Source organism: Phyllobates terribilis, unplaced genomic scaffold, assembly GCF_046119375.1.
Source record: "Phyllobates terribilis strain yellow unplaced genomic scaffold, ASM4611937v1 Scaffold_7__3_contigs__length_470593459, whole genome shotgun sequence".
Classification (NCBI taxonomy): Eukaryota; Metazoa; Chordata; class Amphibia; order Anura; family Dendrobatidae; genus Phyllobates; species Phyllobates terribilis.
The window spans coordinates 9325673-9341701 of NW_027362767.1; the positions used below are offsets into that span (position 1 = coordinate 9325673).

General features: G+C 61.3%; 1 protein-coding gene across 1 annotated transcript; it reads left to right on the forward strand.

Moving 5' to 3' along the window:
• Window positions 1-19: 19 nt before the first annotated feature.
• On the forward strand, window positions 20-16004 carry AHSA1 (activator of HSP90 ATPase activity 1). Its single transcript, XM_073638136.1, has 9 exons — window positions 20-204; window positions 5389-5579; window positions 5668-5750; window positions 5895-6012; window positions 6330-6418; window positions 6500-6622; window positions 6692-6793; window positions 15053-15104; window positions 15608-16004. The coding sequence occupies exons 1-9, from the start codon at window positions 125-127 to the stop codon at window positions 15778-15780; spliced, it is 1011 nt and encodes a 336-aa protein (XP_073494237.1). The 5' UTR covers window positions 20-124; the 3' UTR covers window positions 15781-16004.
• The last annotated feature ends 25 nt before the right edge of the window (window positions 16005-16029 follow it).

A 16029-nucleotide genomic window follows, 5' to 3' on the forward strand; every position in this document is an offset into this window, starting at 1 on the left:
GATAAAATGGCGTCGGTAGTGACGTATAATCGTAATGACGTAAGGGCGGAGCCTGTAGGTGCCGGCTTCAAGGCTGTTCTAGCAACTTCCACATCAGACAGCGGCCGAGGCGCAGGGCAGCGGCATGGCGCGATGGGGAGAGGGCGACCCGCGCTGGATCGTGGAGCAGAGGGCGGACGCCACCAACGTCAACAACTGGCACTGGTGAGACTGAGATAATGCCCAGGACGGCGGCCCGGGGGGATCATCACAGTGACCAGGAGGGCGTAATCACCACGGCGACCAGGAGGGCGTAATCGCCACGGCGACCAGGAGGGCGTAATCGCCACGGCGACCAGGAGGGCGTAATCGCCACGGCGACCAGCAGGGCGTAATCGCCACGGCGACCAGGAGGGCGTAATCGCCACGGCGACCAGGAGGGCGTAATCGCCACGGCGACCAGGAGGGCGTAATCGCCACGGCGACCAGCAGGGCGTAATCGCCACGGCGACCAGGAGGGCGTAATCGCCACGGCGACCAGGAGGGCGTAATCGCCACGGCGACCAGGAGGGCGTAATCGCCACGGCGACCAGGAGGGCGTAATCGCCACGGCGACCAGCAGGGCGTAATCGCCACGGCGACCAGCAGGGCGTAATCGCCACGGCGACCAGCAGGGCGTAATCGCCACGGCGACCAGCAAGGCGTAATCGCCACGGCGACCAGGAGGGTGTAATCACCACGGCGACCAGGAGGGTGTAATCGCACTCTAGGCGGCGGCTGCTGCTTCTTCTCGGGGCCTCGCCGCTCCGCTCGTTCACATATTATGCAGCTCACTGATTTATAAATAGGAGTCTTGGAAATAGCTCGGCCCGTATTGTGTGCGCAGCTCCCCTGCAGCTTGGCTGATCCACACGCCAACTTCAAGGGGCACCAGGGATTTTATGTTCTGCTGTGCTCTGACTTCTCTGGGGTCTCCGGATCTCTGCAGCACATTTTAAGAGAATCTTTCAGCAGCATGATGTAGGGGCAGAGACTCTGATTCCAGCTACAGATGTGTCACTTAGGTTACTGGGGGCTGCAGTTGTGACACAATTACAGATCTTAGATTTAGCATGAAGCAGAGCTGAGAAAGCTGCCTCCGCCCCACCACGTGTAACCCCGCCCCACCCACTGTCTCCCACTCAACAGTTTCTCACCACCACCACACCTGACCCTGCCCCCGCCCCCCACCATGTCTGACCCCCTCCCCACCACAACACCTGACCCCGCTGCCCCACCATGCCTGACCCCCTCCCCACCACAACACCTGACCCCCTCCCCACCACAACACCTGACCCCCCCACCATGGCTGTCCGCCCACCACACTTGACCCTGCCCCCCACTATGGCTGACCCCTCCCCACCACCACCACACCTGACCCCGCCTACACCAGGCTCTGTAGGTGCATATTCTGTAGACAGCTGAGGGGGTGAGGTGGGGCCAGCACTGCAGCTGGTCACAGCAGTGATAATGTCCTGGTGATAAAACCTTCAGTGTAAGTAAACAGCAGGCAGCCTGATAAGTGACACATCCTGAATTCAGTGTTTAACCCTTTCCTCGTGCCGTCCTCAGATTACATGTAAAAACCTGCTGACAGATTCCCACTAATGGGAAATAACAAAAAAAAAAAGAGGGTGTGAATCAATGGTGGGTGGTCCGGGCTGTGCCCACTAATGTAAGATGTCACTGTGATGGATGGGGAGGACGCTGGAAAAGTGATGGCACCAAAAATGCCCAAACTGCTGACAGTGTGTGGTCGGGAGAAGTCGTCATGGTGGTCAGGGCCTGAGAGAGAACGTCACTGGATTTAGCTGCGCTGCCACTACCGAAATGGTCCGCAGAGCGGATCTCTACCATGGTACAGCGGTGGTATTGTGTGGCCGGGGGTGGCGGTATTGTTTGGTCCCTCTGGTGGTATTATGTGGCCAGGGATGGCGGTATTGTTCGGTCCCTGCTGTGGTATTATGTGGCCGGGGGTGGCGGCGTTGTTCGGTCCCTGCGGTGGTATTATGTGGCCGGGGGTGGCGGTATTGTTCGGTCCTTGCAGTGGTATTATTTGGTCCCTCTGGTGGTATTATGTGGCGGTATTGTTCGGTCTCTGCGGTGGTATTATGTGGCTAGGGATGGCGGTATTGTTCGGTCTCTGCGGTGGTATTATGTGGCTAGGGATGGCGGTATTGTTCGGTCTCTGCGGTGGTATTATGTGGCCGGGGATGGTGGTATTATGTGGCCGGGGGTGGCGGTATTGTTCGGTCCCTGCGGTGGTATTATGTGGCCGGGGGTGGCGGTATTGTTCGGTCCCTGCGGTGGTATTATGGGGCCGGGGGTGGCGGTATTGTTCGGTCCCTGCGGTGGTATTATGGGGCCGGGGGTGGCGGTATTGTTTGGTCCTTGTGGTGGTATTATGTTTCTGGGGGTGGCGGCATTATGTTGCCGGGGGTGGCGGTATTGTTCGGTCCCTCTGGCCTTATTATTCGTTCCTTGCGGTGGTATTATGTTGCCGAGGATGGCGGTATTATTCGGTCCCTGCGGTGGTATTATGTGGCCGGGGGTGGCGGCGTTGTTCGGTCCCTGCGGTGGTATTATGTGGCCGGGGGTGGCGGCGTTGTTCGGTCCCTGCTGTGGTATTATGTGGCCGGGGGTGGCGGCGTTGTTCGGTCCCTGCTGTGGTATTATGTGTCCGGGGGTGGCGGCTTTGTTCGGTCCCTGCTGTGGTATTATGTGGCCGGGGGTGGCGGCTTTGTTCGGTCCCTGCGGTGGTATTATGTGGCCGGGGGTGGCGGTATGGTTCGGTCCCTGCGGTGGTATTATGTGGCCGGGGGTGGCGGTATGGTTCGGTCCCTGCGGTGGTATTATGTGGCCGGGGGTGGCGGTATTGTTTGGTCCCTGTGGTGGTATTATGTGGCCGGGGGTGGCGGTATTGTTCGGTCCTTGCGGTGTTGGTATTCGGTCCCTGCAGTGGTATTATGTGGCTGGGAGTGGCGGTATTGTTCGGTCCTTGCGGTGGTATTATGTGGCCGGGGGTGGCGGTATTATTCAGTCCTTGCGGTGGTATTATTCGGTCCCTGCAGTGGTATTATGTGGCTGGGAGTGGCGGTATTGTTCGGTCCCTGCGGTGGGATTTTGTGGCCGGGGGTGGCGGTATTATTCGGTCCTTGCGGTGGTGGTATTCGGTCCCTCTGGTGGTATTATGTGGCAGTATTGTTCGGTCCCTGCGGTGGTATTATGTGGCCGGGGGTGGCGGTATTGTTTGGTCCCTGTGGTGGTATTATGTGGCCGGGGGTGGCGGTATTGTTCGGTCCTTGCGGTGTTGGTATTCGGTCCCTGCAGTGGTATTATGTGGCTGGGAGTGGCGGTATTGTTCGGTCCTTGCGGTGGTATTATGTGGCCGGGGGTGGCGGTATTATTCGGTCCTTGCGGTGGTATTATTCGGTCCCTGCAGTGGTATTATGTGGCTGGGAGTGGCGGTATTGTTCGGTCCCTGCGGTGGGATTTTGTGGCCGGGGGTGGCGGTATTATTCGGTCCTTGCGGTGGTGGTATTCGGTCCCTCTGGTGGTATTATGTGGCCGGGGGTGGCAGTATTGTTCGGTCCTTGCGGTGGTATTATTTGGCCCCTGCAGTGGTATTATGTGGCTGGGGGTGGCGGTATTGTTCGGTCCCTCTGGTGGTATTATGTGGCTGGGGGTGGCGGTATTGTTTGGTCCCTCTGCTGGTATTATGTGGCGGTATTATTCGGTCCTTGCGGCGGTATTATTTGGCCCCTGCAGTGGTATTATGTGGCTTGGGGTGGCGGTATTGTTCGGTCCCTCTGGTGTTATTATGTGGCTAGGGGTGGCGGTATTATTCGACCCCTGCGGTGGTATTATGTGGCTGGGGGTGGCGGTATTGTTCAGTCCCTCTGGTGGTATTATGTGGCTGGGGGTGGCGGTATTATTCGGTCCTTGCGGTGGTATTGTTCGGTTCCTCTGGTGGTATTATGTGGCTGGGGGTGGCGGTATTGTTCGGTCCCTCTGGTGGTATTATGTGGCTGGGGGTGGCGGTATTGTTCGGTCCCTCTGGTGGTATTATGTGGCTGGGGGTGGCGGTATTGTTTGGTCCCTCTGGTGGTATTATGTGGCTGGGGGTGGCGGTATTGTTTGGTCCCTCTGGTGGTATTATGTGGCTGGGGGTGGCAGTATTATTCGGTTCCTCTGGTGGTATTATGTGGCTGGGGGTGGCGGTATTGTTCGGTCCCTCTGGTGGTATTATGTGGCTGGGGGTGGCGGTATTGTTCGGTCCCTCTGGTGGTATTATGTGGCTGGGGGTGGCGGTATTGTTCGGTCCCTCTGGTGGTATTATGTGGCTGGGGGTGGCGGTATTGTTCGGTCCCTCTGGTGGTATTATGTGGCGGGGGGTGGCGGTATTGTTCGGTCTCTGCGGCGGTATTATTCGGTCCTTGCGGTGGTATTATGTGGCCGGGGGTGGCGGTATTGTTCGGTCCCTCTGGCGGTATTATGTGGCCGGGGGTGGCGGTATTGTTCGGCCCCTGCGGTGGTATTATGTGGCCGGGGGTGGCTTTATTGTTCGGTCTCTCTGGCTGTATTATGTGGCCGGGGGTGGCGGTATTGTTTGGTCCTTGCGGTGGTATTATGTGGCCAGGGGTGGCTTTATTATTTGGTTCCTCTGGCGGTATTATTCGGTCCTTGCGGTGGTATTATTCGGCCCCTGCGGCGATATTATGTGGCTGGGGGTGGCGGTATTATTCGGTCCCTGCAGTGGTATTATGTGGCTGGGGGTGGCGGTATTATTCGGTCCCTGCAGTGGTATTACGTGGCTGGGGGTGGCGGTATTATTCGGTCCCTGCAGTGGTATTATGTTGCCGGGGGTCGCGGTATTGTTCGGTCCTTGCGGTGGTATTATGAGGCTGGGGGTGGCGGTATTGTTCGGTCCCTGCGGCGGTATTATGTGGCCGGGGTTGGCGGTGTTGTTCGGTCCCTGCGGCGGTATTATGTGGCCGGGGGTGGCTGTATTGTTCGGTCCCTGCGGTGGTATTATGTGGCTGGGGGTGGCGGTATTGTTCGGTCCTCGCGGTGGTATTATGTGGCCGGGGGTGGCGGTATTGTTCGGTCCCTCTGGTGGTATTATGTGGCCGGGGGTGGCGGTATTGTTTGGTCCTTGCGGTGGTATTATGTGGCCGGGGGTGGCGGTATTATGTGGCCGGGGGTGGCGGTATTGTTCGGTCCTTGCGGTGGTATTATGTGGCCGGGGGTGGCGGTATTGTTCGGTCCCTCTGGTGGTATTATGTGGCCGGGGGTGGCGGTATTGTTCGGTCACTGCGGCGGTATTATGTGGCCCCTCTGGCCTGACGCGTCTGACTTCTTTCCCCCCAGGACTGAACGTGATGCCACGGCCTGGTCCACGGAGAAACTGAAGGGGCTGTTCCTGGCGGTCAGCGTGACGGGGGAGGAGGGCGGCTGCCAGGTGACGGAGGTCAGCAAACTGGAGGGCGAGGCCTCCATCAACAACCGCAAAGGAAAACTCATCTTCTTCTATGAGTGGGACGTGAAGCTGAACTGGACAGGTGGGCGAGGAGCAGCCGATGGTGCGGACCCCTGTAATCCCACCGGCCCCATCCAGCACTCCCCAAACACTGTATCCTTGTTTTACAGGAGTCTCCAAATCAGGAGTGAAGTACAAGGGCCTTGTGGAGATCCCCAACCTGTCCGACGAGAACGAGCCCAGCGAGGTGGAGGTAAGGGGGACCCCAACACTGACCCCAGACACCTGCCAGGAGGGGGCGACTACAATCTATTACTCCCTGTTATCAGGTCTCTGCTGTTGTAGCCCCCTTTCGGTGATGTGGGGGTCTCGCACTCACCTTTGCTCTTCTCTGTAGATTCGAGTGTCTCTGGCTAAGGACGAGCCGGACACGGTGCTGACGGAGCTGATGCGGAGGAGCGGAGCGCAGCAGATACGGGCGGCGGTGGCAGAATACATCTCCACCCTGAAGACAGGTGGGTGTCCGCCTCTAGGACGTGGGGGGCTACACCCCCCCCCCTGCAGGGTATGGGGATGATCTGGAGCAGATGTGAAAGTGTTAAACTGCTGTTTTATATCATATTAGTGTCCATTGTGATTGAGGACCGGGAGCGCCCGACGCGTGGCTGCAGCCGTGGCCGCTGCCTCCAGCCCAGCAGGCTGCTCCGATGTTATGAGCGGAGGACTCCACCTCCATGATGGACACTAATAGGCTCATGGAGACCAGCGTTCTTGTGGACTACACCCCTCATCATCCGTGGGTGCTGAGTGTGGAATTGTTTGTGATTTGCAGAATTCACACAAGGGATGATTCTCCCCACCGAGAATGGAGAGTCGCACACAGCCGTGCCCGAGGCCAAGCAGAAGGCAGCCCCTCCCCCGGTAAGTGGCCCCCTCCCCCTCGTACGGTCATCGGCTGCAGGAAGGATGACGCTTACAGTGACCTCTTCATTGTTTCTTCAGACTCATGAGAAAGCGGTGACCTGTCCGAGCTCCGGAGTGAAGATCCCCACCTGCAAGGTCCGCATGACCGAGACGTTCCTCACCTCCCCCGAGGAGCTTTACCGCGTGCTGACCCGCCAGGAGGTAACTGAGCCGAGCGCGGGGGAATCCTGCAGATCCCGCTGGGCCTAAATGTTGCTGTCTTCTCTGCAGCTCGTCCAAGGGTTCACGCACGCACCGGCCACAGTAATGGCGGATAAAGGGGGCAAGTTTCATCTACTGGGAGGCAACGTGAGCGGAGAGTTCCTGGAACTGGTGAGTGAGGTTGTGAAGGCCGTCTGTGTGTGGAGGGGGGGGGCGTCTCTATGTCTGTGGGGGGGGGGAGCGTCTCTATGTCTGTGTGGGGGGGGAGCGTCTCTATGTCTGTGTGTGGAGGGGGGGGCGTCTGTCTGTGGGGGGGGGAGCGTCTCTATGTCTGTGTGTGTGGGGGGGGCGTCTCTATGTCTGTGTGTGTGGGGGGGGAGCGTCTCTATGTCTGTGTGTGGGGGGGGCGTCTCTGTCTGTGTGTGGGGGGGGGAGCGTCTCTATGTCTGTGTGTGGGGGGGGCGTCTCTATGTCTGTGTGGGGGGGGCGTCTCTATGTCTGTGTGGAGGGGGGGCGTCTCTATGTCTGTGTGTGTGTGGAGGGGGGGGCGTCTCTATGTCTGTGTGTGTGGAGGGGGGAGCGTCTCTATGTCTGTGTGTGTGGAGGGGGGGGCGTCTCTATGTCTGTGTGTGTGGAGGGGGGGGCGTCTCTATGTCTGTGTGTGTGGAGGGGGGGGCGTCTCTATGTCTGTGTGTGTGTGTGTGTGGAGGGGGGGGCGTCTCTGTCTGTGAGGGGGGAGCGTCTCTATGTCTGTGTGTGTGTGTGGGGGGGGGGGGCGTCTCTATGTCTGTGGGGGGAGAGCGTCTCTATGTCTGTGTGTGTGTGGGGGGGGAGCGTCTCTATGTCTGTGTGTGTGGAGGGGGGGGAGCGTCTCTATGTCTGTGTGTGGAGGGGGGGGCGTCTCTGTCTGTGGGGGGGGAGCGTCTCTATGTCTGTGTGTGTGGAGGGGGGGCGTCTCTGTCTGTGGGGGGGAGCGTCTCTATGTCTGTGTGTGTGTGGGGGGGGAGCGTCTCTATGTCTGTGTGTGTGTGGGGGGAGAGCGTCTCTATGTCTGTGTGTGTGTGGAGGGGGGGGCGTCTCTGTCTGTGGGGGGGGAGCGTCTCTATGTCTGTGTGTGTGTGGAGGGGGGGGCGTCCCTGTCTGTGGGGGGGGGCGTCTCTGTCTGTGGGGGGGAGCGTCTCTATGTCTGTGTGTGTGTGGAGGGGGGGGCGTCCCTGTCTGTGGGGGGGGGCGTCTCTGTCTGTGGGGGGGGAGCGTCTCTATGTCTGTGTGTGGGGGGGAGCGTCTCTGTGTCTGTGTGGGGGGGGGGAGCGTCTCTATGTCTGTGTGGGGGGGGGGGCGTCTCTATGTCTGTGTGGGGGGGGGCGTCTCTATGTCTGTGTGTGTGGGGGGGGAGCGTCTCTATGTCTGTGTGGGGGGGGAGCGTCTCTATGTCTGTGTGGGGGGGAGCGTCTCTATGTCTGTGGGGGGGGAGCGTCTCTATGTCTGTGGGGGGGGAGAAGCGTCTCGATGTGTGTGTGGGGGGGGGGAGCGTCTCTGTCTGTGGGGGGGAGCGTCTCTGTCTGTGGGGGGGAGCGTCTCTGTGTGTGTGTGGGGGGGGGGCGTCTCTATGTCTGTGGGGGGGGGCATCTCTATGTCTGTGGGTGGGGAGCGTCTATGTCTGTGTGTGTGTGGAGGGGGGGCGTCTCTGTCTGTGGGGGGGGGCGTCTCTATGTCTGTGGGGGGGAGCGTCTCTGTCTGTGTGTCTGTGGGGGGGGAGCGTCTCTATGTCTGTGTGTGTGGAGGGGGGGCGTCTCTGTCTGTGGGGGGGAGCGTCTCTATGTCTGTGTGTGTGTGGGGGGGGAGCGTCTCTATGTCTGTGTGTGTGTGGGGGGAGAGCGTCTCTATGTCTGTGTGTGTGTGGAGGGGGGGGCGTCTCTGTCTGTGGGGGGGGAGCGTCTCTATGTCTGTGTGTGTGTGGAGGGGGGGGCGTCCCTGTCTGTGGGGGGGGGCGTCTCTGTCTGTGGGGGGGAGCGTCTCTATGTCTGTGTGTGTGTGGAGGGGGGGGCGTCCCTGTCTGTGGGGGGGGGCGTCTCTGTCTGTGGGGGGGGAGCGTCTCTATGTCTGTGTGTGGGGGGGAGCGTCTCTGTGTCTGTGTGGGGGGGGGGAGCGTCTCTATGTCTGTGTGGGGGGGGGGGGCGTCTCTATGTCTGTGTGGGGGGGGGGCGTCTCTATGTCTGTGTGGGGGGGGCGTCTCTATGTCTGTGTGTGTGGGGGGGGAGCGTCTCTATGTCTGTGTGGGGGGGGAGCGTCTCTATGTCTGTGTGGGGGGGAGCGTCTCTATGTCTGTGGGGGGGGAGCGTCTCGATGTGTGTGTGGGGGGGGGGAGCGTCTCTGTCTGTGGGGGGGAGCGTCTCTGTGTGTGTGGGGGGGGAGCGTCTCTATGTCTGTGTGTGTGTGGGGGGAGAGCGTCTCTATGTCTGTGTGTGTGTGGAGGGGGGGGCGTCTCTGTCTGTCTGTGTGTGGAGGGGGGGAGCGTCTCTATGTCTGTGTGTGTGGGGGGGGAGCGTCTCTATGTCTGTGTGTGTGTGGAGGGGGGGCGTCCCTGTCTGTGGGGGGGGGGCGTCTCTGTCTGTGGGGGGGAGCGTCTCTATGTCTGTGTGTGTGTGGAGGGAGAGCGTCTCTATGTCTGTCTGTGTGTGGAGGGGGGGAGCGTCTCTATGTCTGTGTGTGTGGGGGGGGAGCGTCTCTATGTCTGTGTGTGTGTGGAGGGGGGGGCGTCCCTGTCTGTGGGGGGGAGCGTCTCTATGTCTGTGTGGGGGGGGGAGCGTCTCTATGTCTGTGTGTGTGGGGGGGGAGCGTCTCTATGTCTGTGTGGGGGGGAGCGTCTCTATGTCTCTGTGGGGGGGGAGCGTCTCTATGTCTGTGTGGGGGGGAGCGTCTCTATGTGGGGGGGAGCGTCTCTATGTCTGTGGGGGGGGAGAAGCGTCTCGATGTGTGTGTGGGGGGGGGGGGAGCGTCTCTGTCTGTGGGGGGGAGCGTCTCTGTGTGTGTGGGGGGGGGCGTCTCTATGTCTGTGGGGGGGGGCGTCTCTATGTCTGTGGGGGGGGGCATCTCTATGTCTGTGGGTGGGGAGCGTCTATGTCTGTGTGTGTGTGGAGGGGGGGCGTCTCTGTCTGTGGGGGGGAGCGTCTCTGTCTGTGTGTGTGGGGGGGGGGCGTCTCTATGTCTGTGGGGGGGGAGCATCTCTATGTCTGTGGGGGGGGGCGTCTCTATGTCTGTGGGTGGGGAGCGTCTCTATGTCTGTGTGTGTGTGGAGGGGGGGGCGTCTCTATGTCTGTGTGTGTGTGTGTAGGGGGGGCGTCTCTATGTCTGTGGGGGGGGAGCGTCTCTATGTGTGTGTGTGTGTGTGTGGAGGGGGGGGCGTCTCTATGTCTGTGTGTGTGGAGGGGGGGGCGTCTCTCTGTCTGTGGGGGGGAGCGTCTCTGTCTGTGGGGGGGAGCGTCTCTGTCTGTGGGGGGGAGCGTCTCTGTCTGGGGGGGAGCGTCTCTGTCTGTGTGTCTGTGGGGGGGGAGCGTCTCTCTGTGTGTGGGGGGGGAGCGTCTCTCTGTATGTGGGGGGGAGCGTCTCTGTCTGTGTGTGGGGGGGAGCGTCTCTGTGTGTGGGGGGGGGGGCGTCTCTGTCTGTGTGTGTGTGGGGGGGGAGCGTCTCTGTCTGGGGGGGGAGCGTCTCTATGTGTGTGGGGGGGGGAGCGTCTGTGTGTGTGTGGGGGGGGGAGCGTCTCGATGTCTGTCTGTGTGTGGAGGGGGGAGCGTCTCTGTCTGTGGGGGGGGGAGCGTCTCTGTGTGTGGGGGGGGGGGCGTCTCTATGTGTGTGTGTGGGGGGGGAGCGTCTCTATGTCTGTGTGTGTGGAGGGGGGGGGGCGTCTCTATGTCTGTGTGTGGGAGGGGGGAGCGTCTCTATGTCTGTGTGTGTGTGGAGGGGGGGAGCGTCTCTATGTCTGTGTGTGGGAGGGGAGCGTCTCTGTGTGTGTGGGGGGGGGGAGCGTCTCTGTGTGTGTGTGGGGGGGGGGGAGCGTCTCTGTGTGTGTTGGGGGGGGGGGAGCGTCTCTGTGTGTGTGTTGGGGGGGGAGCGTCTGTGTGTGTGTGTTGGGGGGGGGAGCGTCTCTGTGTGTGTGTGTTGGGGGGGGGAGCGTCTCTGTGTGTGTGTGTTGGGGGGGGGGAGCGTCTCTGTGTGTGTGTGTTGGGGGGGGAGCGTCTCTGTGTGTGTTGGGGGGGGAGCGTCTCTGTGTGTGTGTGTTGGGGGGGAGCGTCTCTGTGTGTGTGGGGGGGGGAGCGTCTCTGTGTGTGTGGGGGGGAGAGCGTCTCTGTGTGTGTGGGGGGGGGAGCGTCTCTGTGTCTGTGTGTGTGGGGGGGAGCGTCTCTGTGGGGGGGGGGGCGTCTCTGTGTGTGTGTGGGGGGGGGAGCGTCTCTATGTCTGTGGGGGGGGGGCGTCTCTGTCTGTGTGTGTGTGGTGGGGGGGAGCGTCTCTGTGGGGGGGGAGCGTCTCTGTGGGGGGGGAGCGTCTCTGTGGGGGGGGAGCGTCTCTGTGGGGGGGGAGCGTCTCTGTGTGTGTGGGGGGGAGCGTCTCTGTGTGTGTGTGGGGGGGGAGCGTCTCTGTGTGTGTGTGTGGGGGGGGGAGCGTCTCTATGTCTGTGTGTGTGTGGGGGGGGAGCGTCTCTATGTCTGTGGGGGGGGGCGTGTCTGTGTGTGGGGGGGGGCGTGTCTGTGTGTGGGGGGGGGAGCGTCTCTGTCTGTGGGGGGGGAGCGTCTCTATGTCTGTGGGGGGGAGCGTCTGTGTGTGTGTGGGGGGGGAGCGTCTCTATGTCTGTGGGGGGGGGGAGCGTCTCTGTGTGTGTGTGGGGGGGGGAGCGTCTCTGTCTGTGGGGGGGGGAGCGTCTCTGTGTGTGGGGGGGGAGCGTCTCTGTGTGTGTGTGGAGGGGGGGCGTCTCTATGTCTGTGTGTGTGTGTGGGGGGGGGGAGCGTCTCTATGTCTGTGTGTCTGTGGGGGGGGGAGCGTCTCTGTGTGTGTGTGTGGGGGGGGAGTGTCTCTGTCTGTGTGTGGAGGGGGGGCGTCTCTATGTCTGTGTGTGTGTGGAGGGGGGGGGAGCGTCTCTATGTCTGTGTGTGTGGAGGGGGGGAGCGTCTCTGTCTGTGTGTGGGGGGGGGAGCGTCTCTGTCTGTGTGTGTGGGGGGGGCGTCTCTATGTCTGTGTGTGTGTGTGGGGGGGGGGAGCGTCTCTATGTCTGTGTGTCTGTGGGGGGGGGAGCGTCTCTGTGTGTGTGTGTGGGGGGGGAGTGTCTCTATGTCTGTGTGTGGAGGGGGGGCGTCTCTATGTCTGTGTGTGTGTGGAGGGGGGGGGGAGCGTCTCTATGTCTGTGTGTGTGGAGGGGGGGAGCGTCTCTGTCTGTGTGTGGGGGGGGAGCGTCTCTGTCTGTGTGTGTGGAGGGGGGGGAGCGTCTCTGTGTGTGGGGGGGGGAGCGTCTATGTGTGTGTGTGTGGGGGGGGGGAGCGTCTCTGTGTGTGTGGGGGGGGGGGAGCGTCTATGTGTGTGTGTGGGGGGGGGGAGCGTCTATGTGTGTGTGTGTGTGGGGGGGGAGCGTCTCTGTGTGTGTGGGGGGGGGGAGCGTCTATGTGTGTGTGTGGGGGGGGGGAGCGTCTCTGTGTGTGTGTGTGGAGGGGGGGGAGCGTCTGTGTGTGTGTGGGGGGGGGGAGCGTCTCTATGTCTGTGTGTGTGGGGGGGGGAAGCGTCTCTCTCTGTGTGGGGGGGAGCGTCTATGTGTGTGTGTGTGGGGGGGGGAGCGTCTCTATGTCTGTGTGTGTGGAGGGGGGGGAGCGTCTCTATGTCTGTGTGTGTGGAGGGGGGGAGCGTCTCTATGTGTGTGTGGAGGGGGGGGAGCGTCTCTATGTCTGTGTGTGTGGAGGGGGGGAGCGTCTCTATGTCTGTGTGTGGGGGGGGGAGCGTCTGTGTGTGTGTGGGGGGGGGGCGTGTGTGTGGAGGGGGGGGAGCGTCTCTATGTCTGTCTGTGTGTGGGGGGGGAGCGTCTGTCTGTGTGTGTGTGGGGGGGGGGCGTCTCTGTCTGTGTGTGGGGGGGGCGTCTGTGTGTGTGGAGGGGGGGGAGCGTCTCTATGTCTGTGTGTGTGGAGGGGGGGGAGCGTCTCTATGTCTGTGTGTGTGGAGGGGGGGAGCGTCTCTGTCTGTGTGTGTGGAGGGGGGGAGCGTCTCTATGTCTGTGTGTGTGGAGGGGGGGAGCGTCTCTATGTCTGTGTGTGGGGGGGGGGAGCGTCTGTGTGTGTGTGGGGGGGGGCGTGTGTGTGGAGGGGGGGGAGCGTCTCTATGTCTGTCTGTGTGTGGGGGGGGAGCGTCTGTCTGTGTGTGTGTGGGGGGGGCGTCTGTCTGTGTGTGGGGGGGGCGTCTGTGTGTGTGGAGGGGGGGGAGCGTCTCTGTCTGTGTGTGTGGAGGGGGGGGAGCGTCTCTATGTCTGTGTGTGTGGAGGGGGGGAGCGTCTCTATGTCTGTGTGGGGGGGGAGTGTGTGTGTGTGGAGGGGGGCGCGTCTCTATGTCTGTGTGTGTGGGGGGGGAGCGTCGCTGTGTGTGTGTGGGGGGGGGGCGTCTCTGTGTGTGGAGGGGGGGAGCGTCTCTCTGTGTGTGTGTGGGGGGGGGGAGCGTCTCTATGTCTGCGTGTGTGTGGAGGGGGGAGCGTCTCTATGTCTGCAGGGTGGGAAGGCGTCTCGATGTCTGTGTGGGGGGGGGGAGCGTCTATGTGTGTGTGTGGGGGGAGCGTCTCTATGTCTGTGTGTGTGGAGGGGGGGGGAGCGTCTCTGTCTGTGTGTGTGGAGGGGGGGAGCGTCTCTAGGTCTGTGTGTGTGGAGGGGGGGAGCGTCTCTATGTCTGTGTGTGTGGAGGGGGGGGGAGCGTCTCTATGTCTGTGTGTGTGGAGGGGGGGAGCGTCTCTATGTCTGTGTGTGGAGGGGGGGAGCGTCTCTATGTCTGTGTGTGTGGAGGGGGGGAGCGTCTCTATGTCTGTGTGTGTGGAGGAGGGGGAGCGTCTCTATGTCTGTGTGTGTGTGGGGGGAGCGTCTCTATGTCTGTGTGTGTGTGGGGGGGAGCGTCTCTATGTCTGTGTGTGTGGAGGGGGGGGAGCGTCTCTGTCTGTGTGTGTGGAGGGGGGGAGCGTCTCTAGGTCTGTGTGTGTGGAGGGGGGAGCGTCTCTATGTCTGTGTGTGTGGAGGGGGGGGAGCGTCTCTGTGTGTGTGGAGGGGGGGGAGCGTCTCTGTCTGTGTGTGTGGAGGGGGGGAGCGTCTCTATGTCTGTGTGTGTGGAGGGGGGGAGCGTCTCTATGTCTGTGTGTGTGGAGGGGGGGGAGCGTCTCTATGTCTGTGTGTGTGGAGGGGGGGAGCGTCTCTATGTCTGTGTGTGTGGAGGGGGGGAGCGTCTCTATGTCTGTGTGTGTGGAGGGGGGGGAGCGTCTCTATGTCTGTGTGTGTGGAGGAGGGGGAGCGTCTCTATGTCTGTGTGTGTGGAGGAGGGGGAGCGTCTCTATGTCTGTGTGTGTGGAGGGGGGGGAGCGTCTCTATGTCTGTGTGTGTGGAGGGGGGGAGCGTCTCTGTCTGTGTGTGGAGGGGGGAGCGTCTCTATGTCTGTGTGTGTGGAGGGGGGGAGCGTCTCTGTGTGTGGAGGGGGGGAGCGTCTCTATGTCTGTGTGGAGGGGGGGAGCGTCTCTATGTCTGTCTGTGTGGAGGGGGGAGCGTCTCTATGTCTGTGTGTGTGGAGGGGGGGAGCGTCTCTATGTCTGTGTGTGTGTGGAGGGGGGGGAGCGTCTCTATGTCTGTGTGTGGAGGGGGGAGCGTCTCTATGTCTGTGTGTGTGGAGGGGGGGAGCGTCTCTATGTCTGTGTGTGTGGAGGGGGGGGAGCGTCTCTGTGTGTGGAGGGGGGGAGCGTCTCTATGTCTGTGTGTGTGTGGAGGGGGGGAGCGTGTCTGTGTGTGTGGAGGGGGGGAGCGTCTCTATGTCTGTGTGTGTGTGGAGGGGGGGAGCGTCTCTATGTCTGTGTGTGTGTGGAGGGGGGGAGCGTCTCTATGTCTGTGTGTGTGGAGGAGGGGGAGCGTCTCTATGTCTGTGTGTGTGTGGGGGGGGGGGAGCGTCTCTGTCTGTGTGTGTGTGTGTGTGTGGGGGGGGAGCGTCTCTGTCTGTGTGTGTGTGGGGGGGGAGCGTCTCTGTGTGTGTGGGGGGGGAGCGTCTCTATGTCTGTGTGTGTGTGGGGGGGGAGCGTCTCTATGTCTGTGTGGGGGGGGCGTCTCTATGTCTGTGGGGGGGGGGGAGTGTCTCGATGTCTGTGGGGGGGGGGGGGACGTCTCGATGTCTGCAGGGTGGGAAGGCGTCTCGATGTCTGACCTGCTGCTTATCTTACAGGACTGTGAGAAGCACATCGTCATGTCCTGGAGGTACAAGACTTGGCCAGCAGGTAAGATTTGTGCGATTCCGCCTCCTGCCAGCAGATGGGGTGATAGTGAAAGGGGGGTTATTGTAATTCACCCCCACTTGAGCCGCTCCATCAGTCGGGAGCGGTAGCCGGAGGCCATGTTTCGCTGCTCTCCTCCCAATCATTGTGGCAGTTAACCCTTTAGTGCTGTGACCCGACGTGGGGGTGGAGAGAGACTCCCATCTTTCACCATCGACCCCCGGCCGTATCTTGTTACACCACTCAGGTGATGAAAACTACCATTCGGGAAACAGGAGCGAGAATCATCTATGGAGAAAATATAATAAACGTGGATGATTAAAGCCACGGCCCCCCCGCCCCTCCCCCATCACCGGCGCGCTGTAGATGTGACCGGCGGCTCCTCACAGGGAAGTCTCAGTCCGGCATCCAACAGGGGCCACGAGCGGACGGGTCAGCGACTTATAGGACGGGGGGCGGACGCTGAGAAGATGGCGGCGCTCACATGACTCTGGTTCTGTCTGCAGGGCACCATGCCACCATCACACTCACCTTCACAGACAAGCGGGGGGAGACGGAGCTGCAGATGGAGGCGCGCGGCGTCCCCCAGAGCGAGGAGCAGCACATGAGGGACGGCTGGCAGCGATACTACTTCAATGGCATCAAGCAGACGTTCGGCTACGGGGCGCTGCTCTTATAACGGGGGAGACGTGAGGGAGGGGGAGTACTTTTTTTTTTTGTTTTTTACACTATTATATAAAAAAGAATCTGCTGTTGTGGATGAACATTGTATTTAATGTGGGGGAGGGGCGGGTGACTACGGATTACTGTCTGTGCTGATAACGGCTTCTTGGGTGTCAGACTATTAGATGTTGTCGGCCCGGCCGCCTGTGTGCGCTGCCGCCAATAAACGAGTGTAAAGTAGCAGACTGCTGCGTGGTCCTGCGGC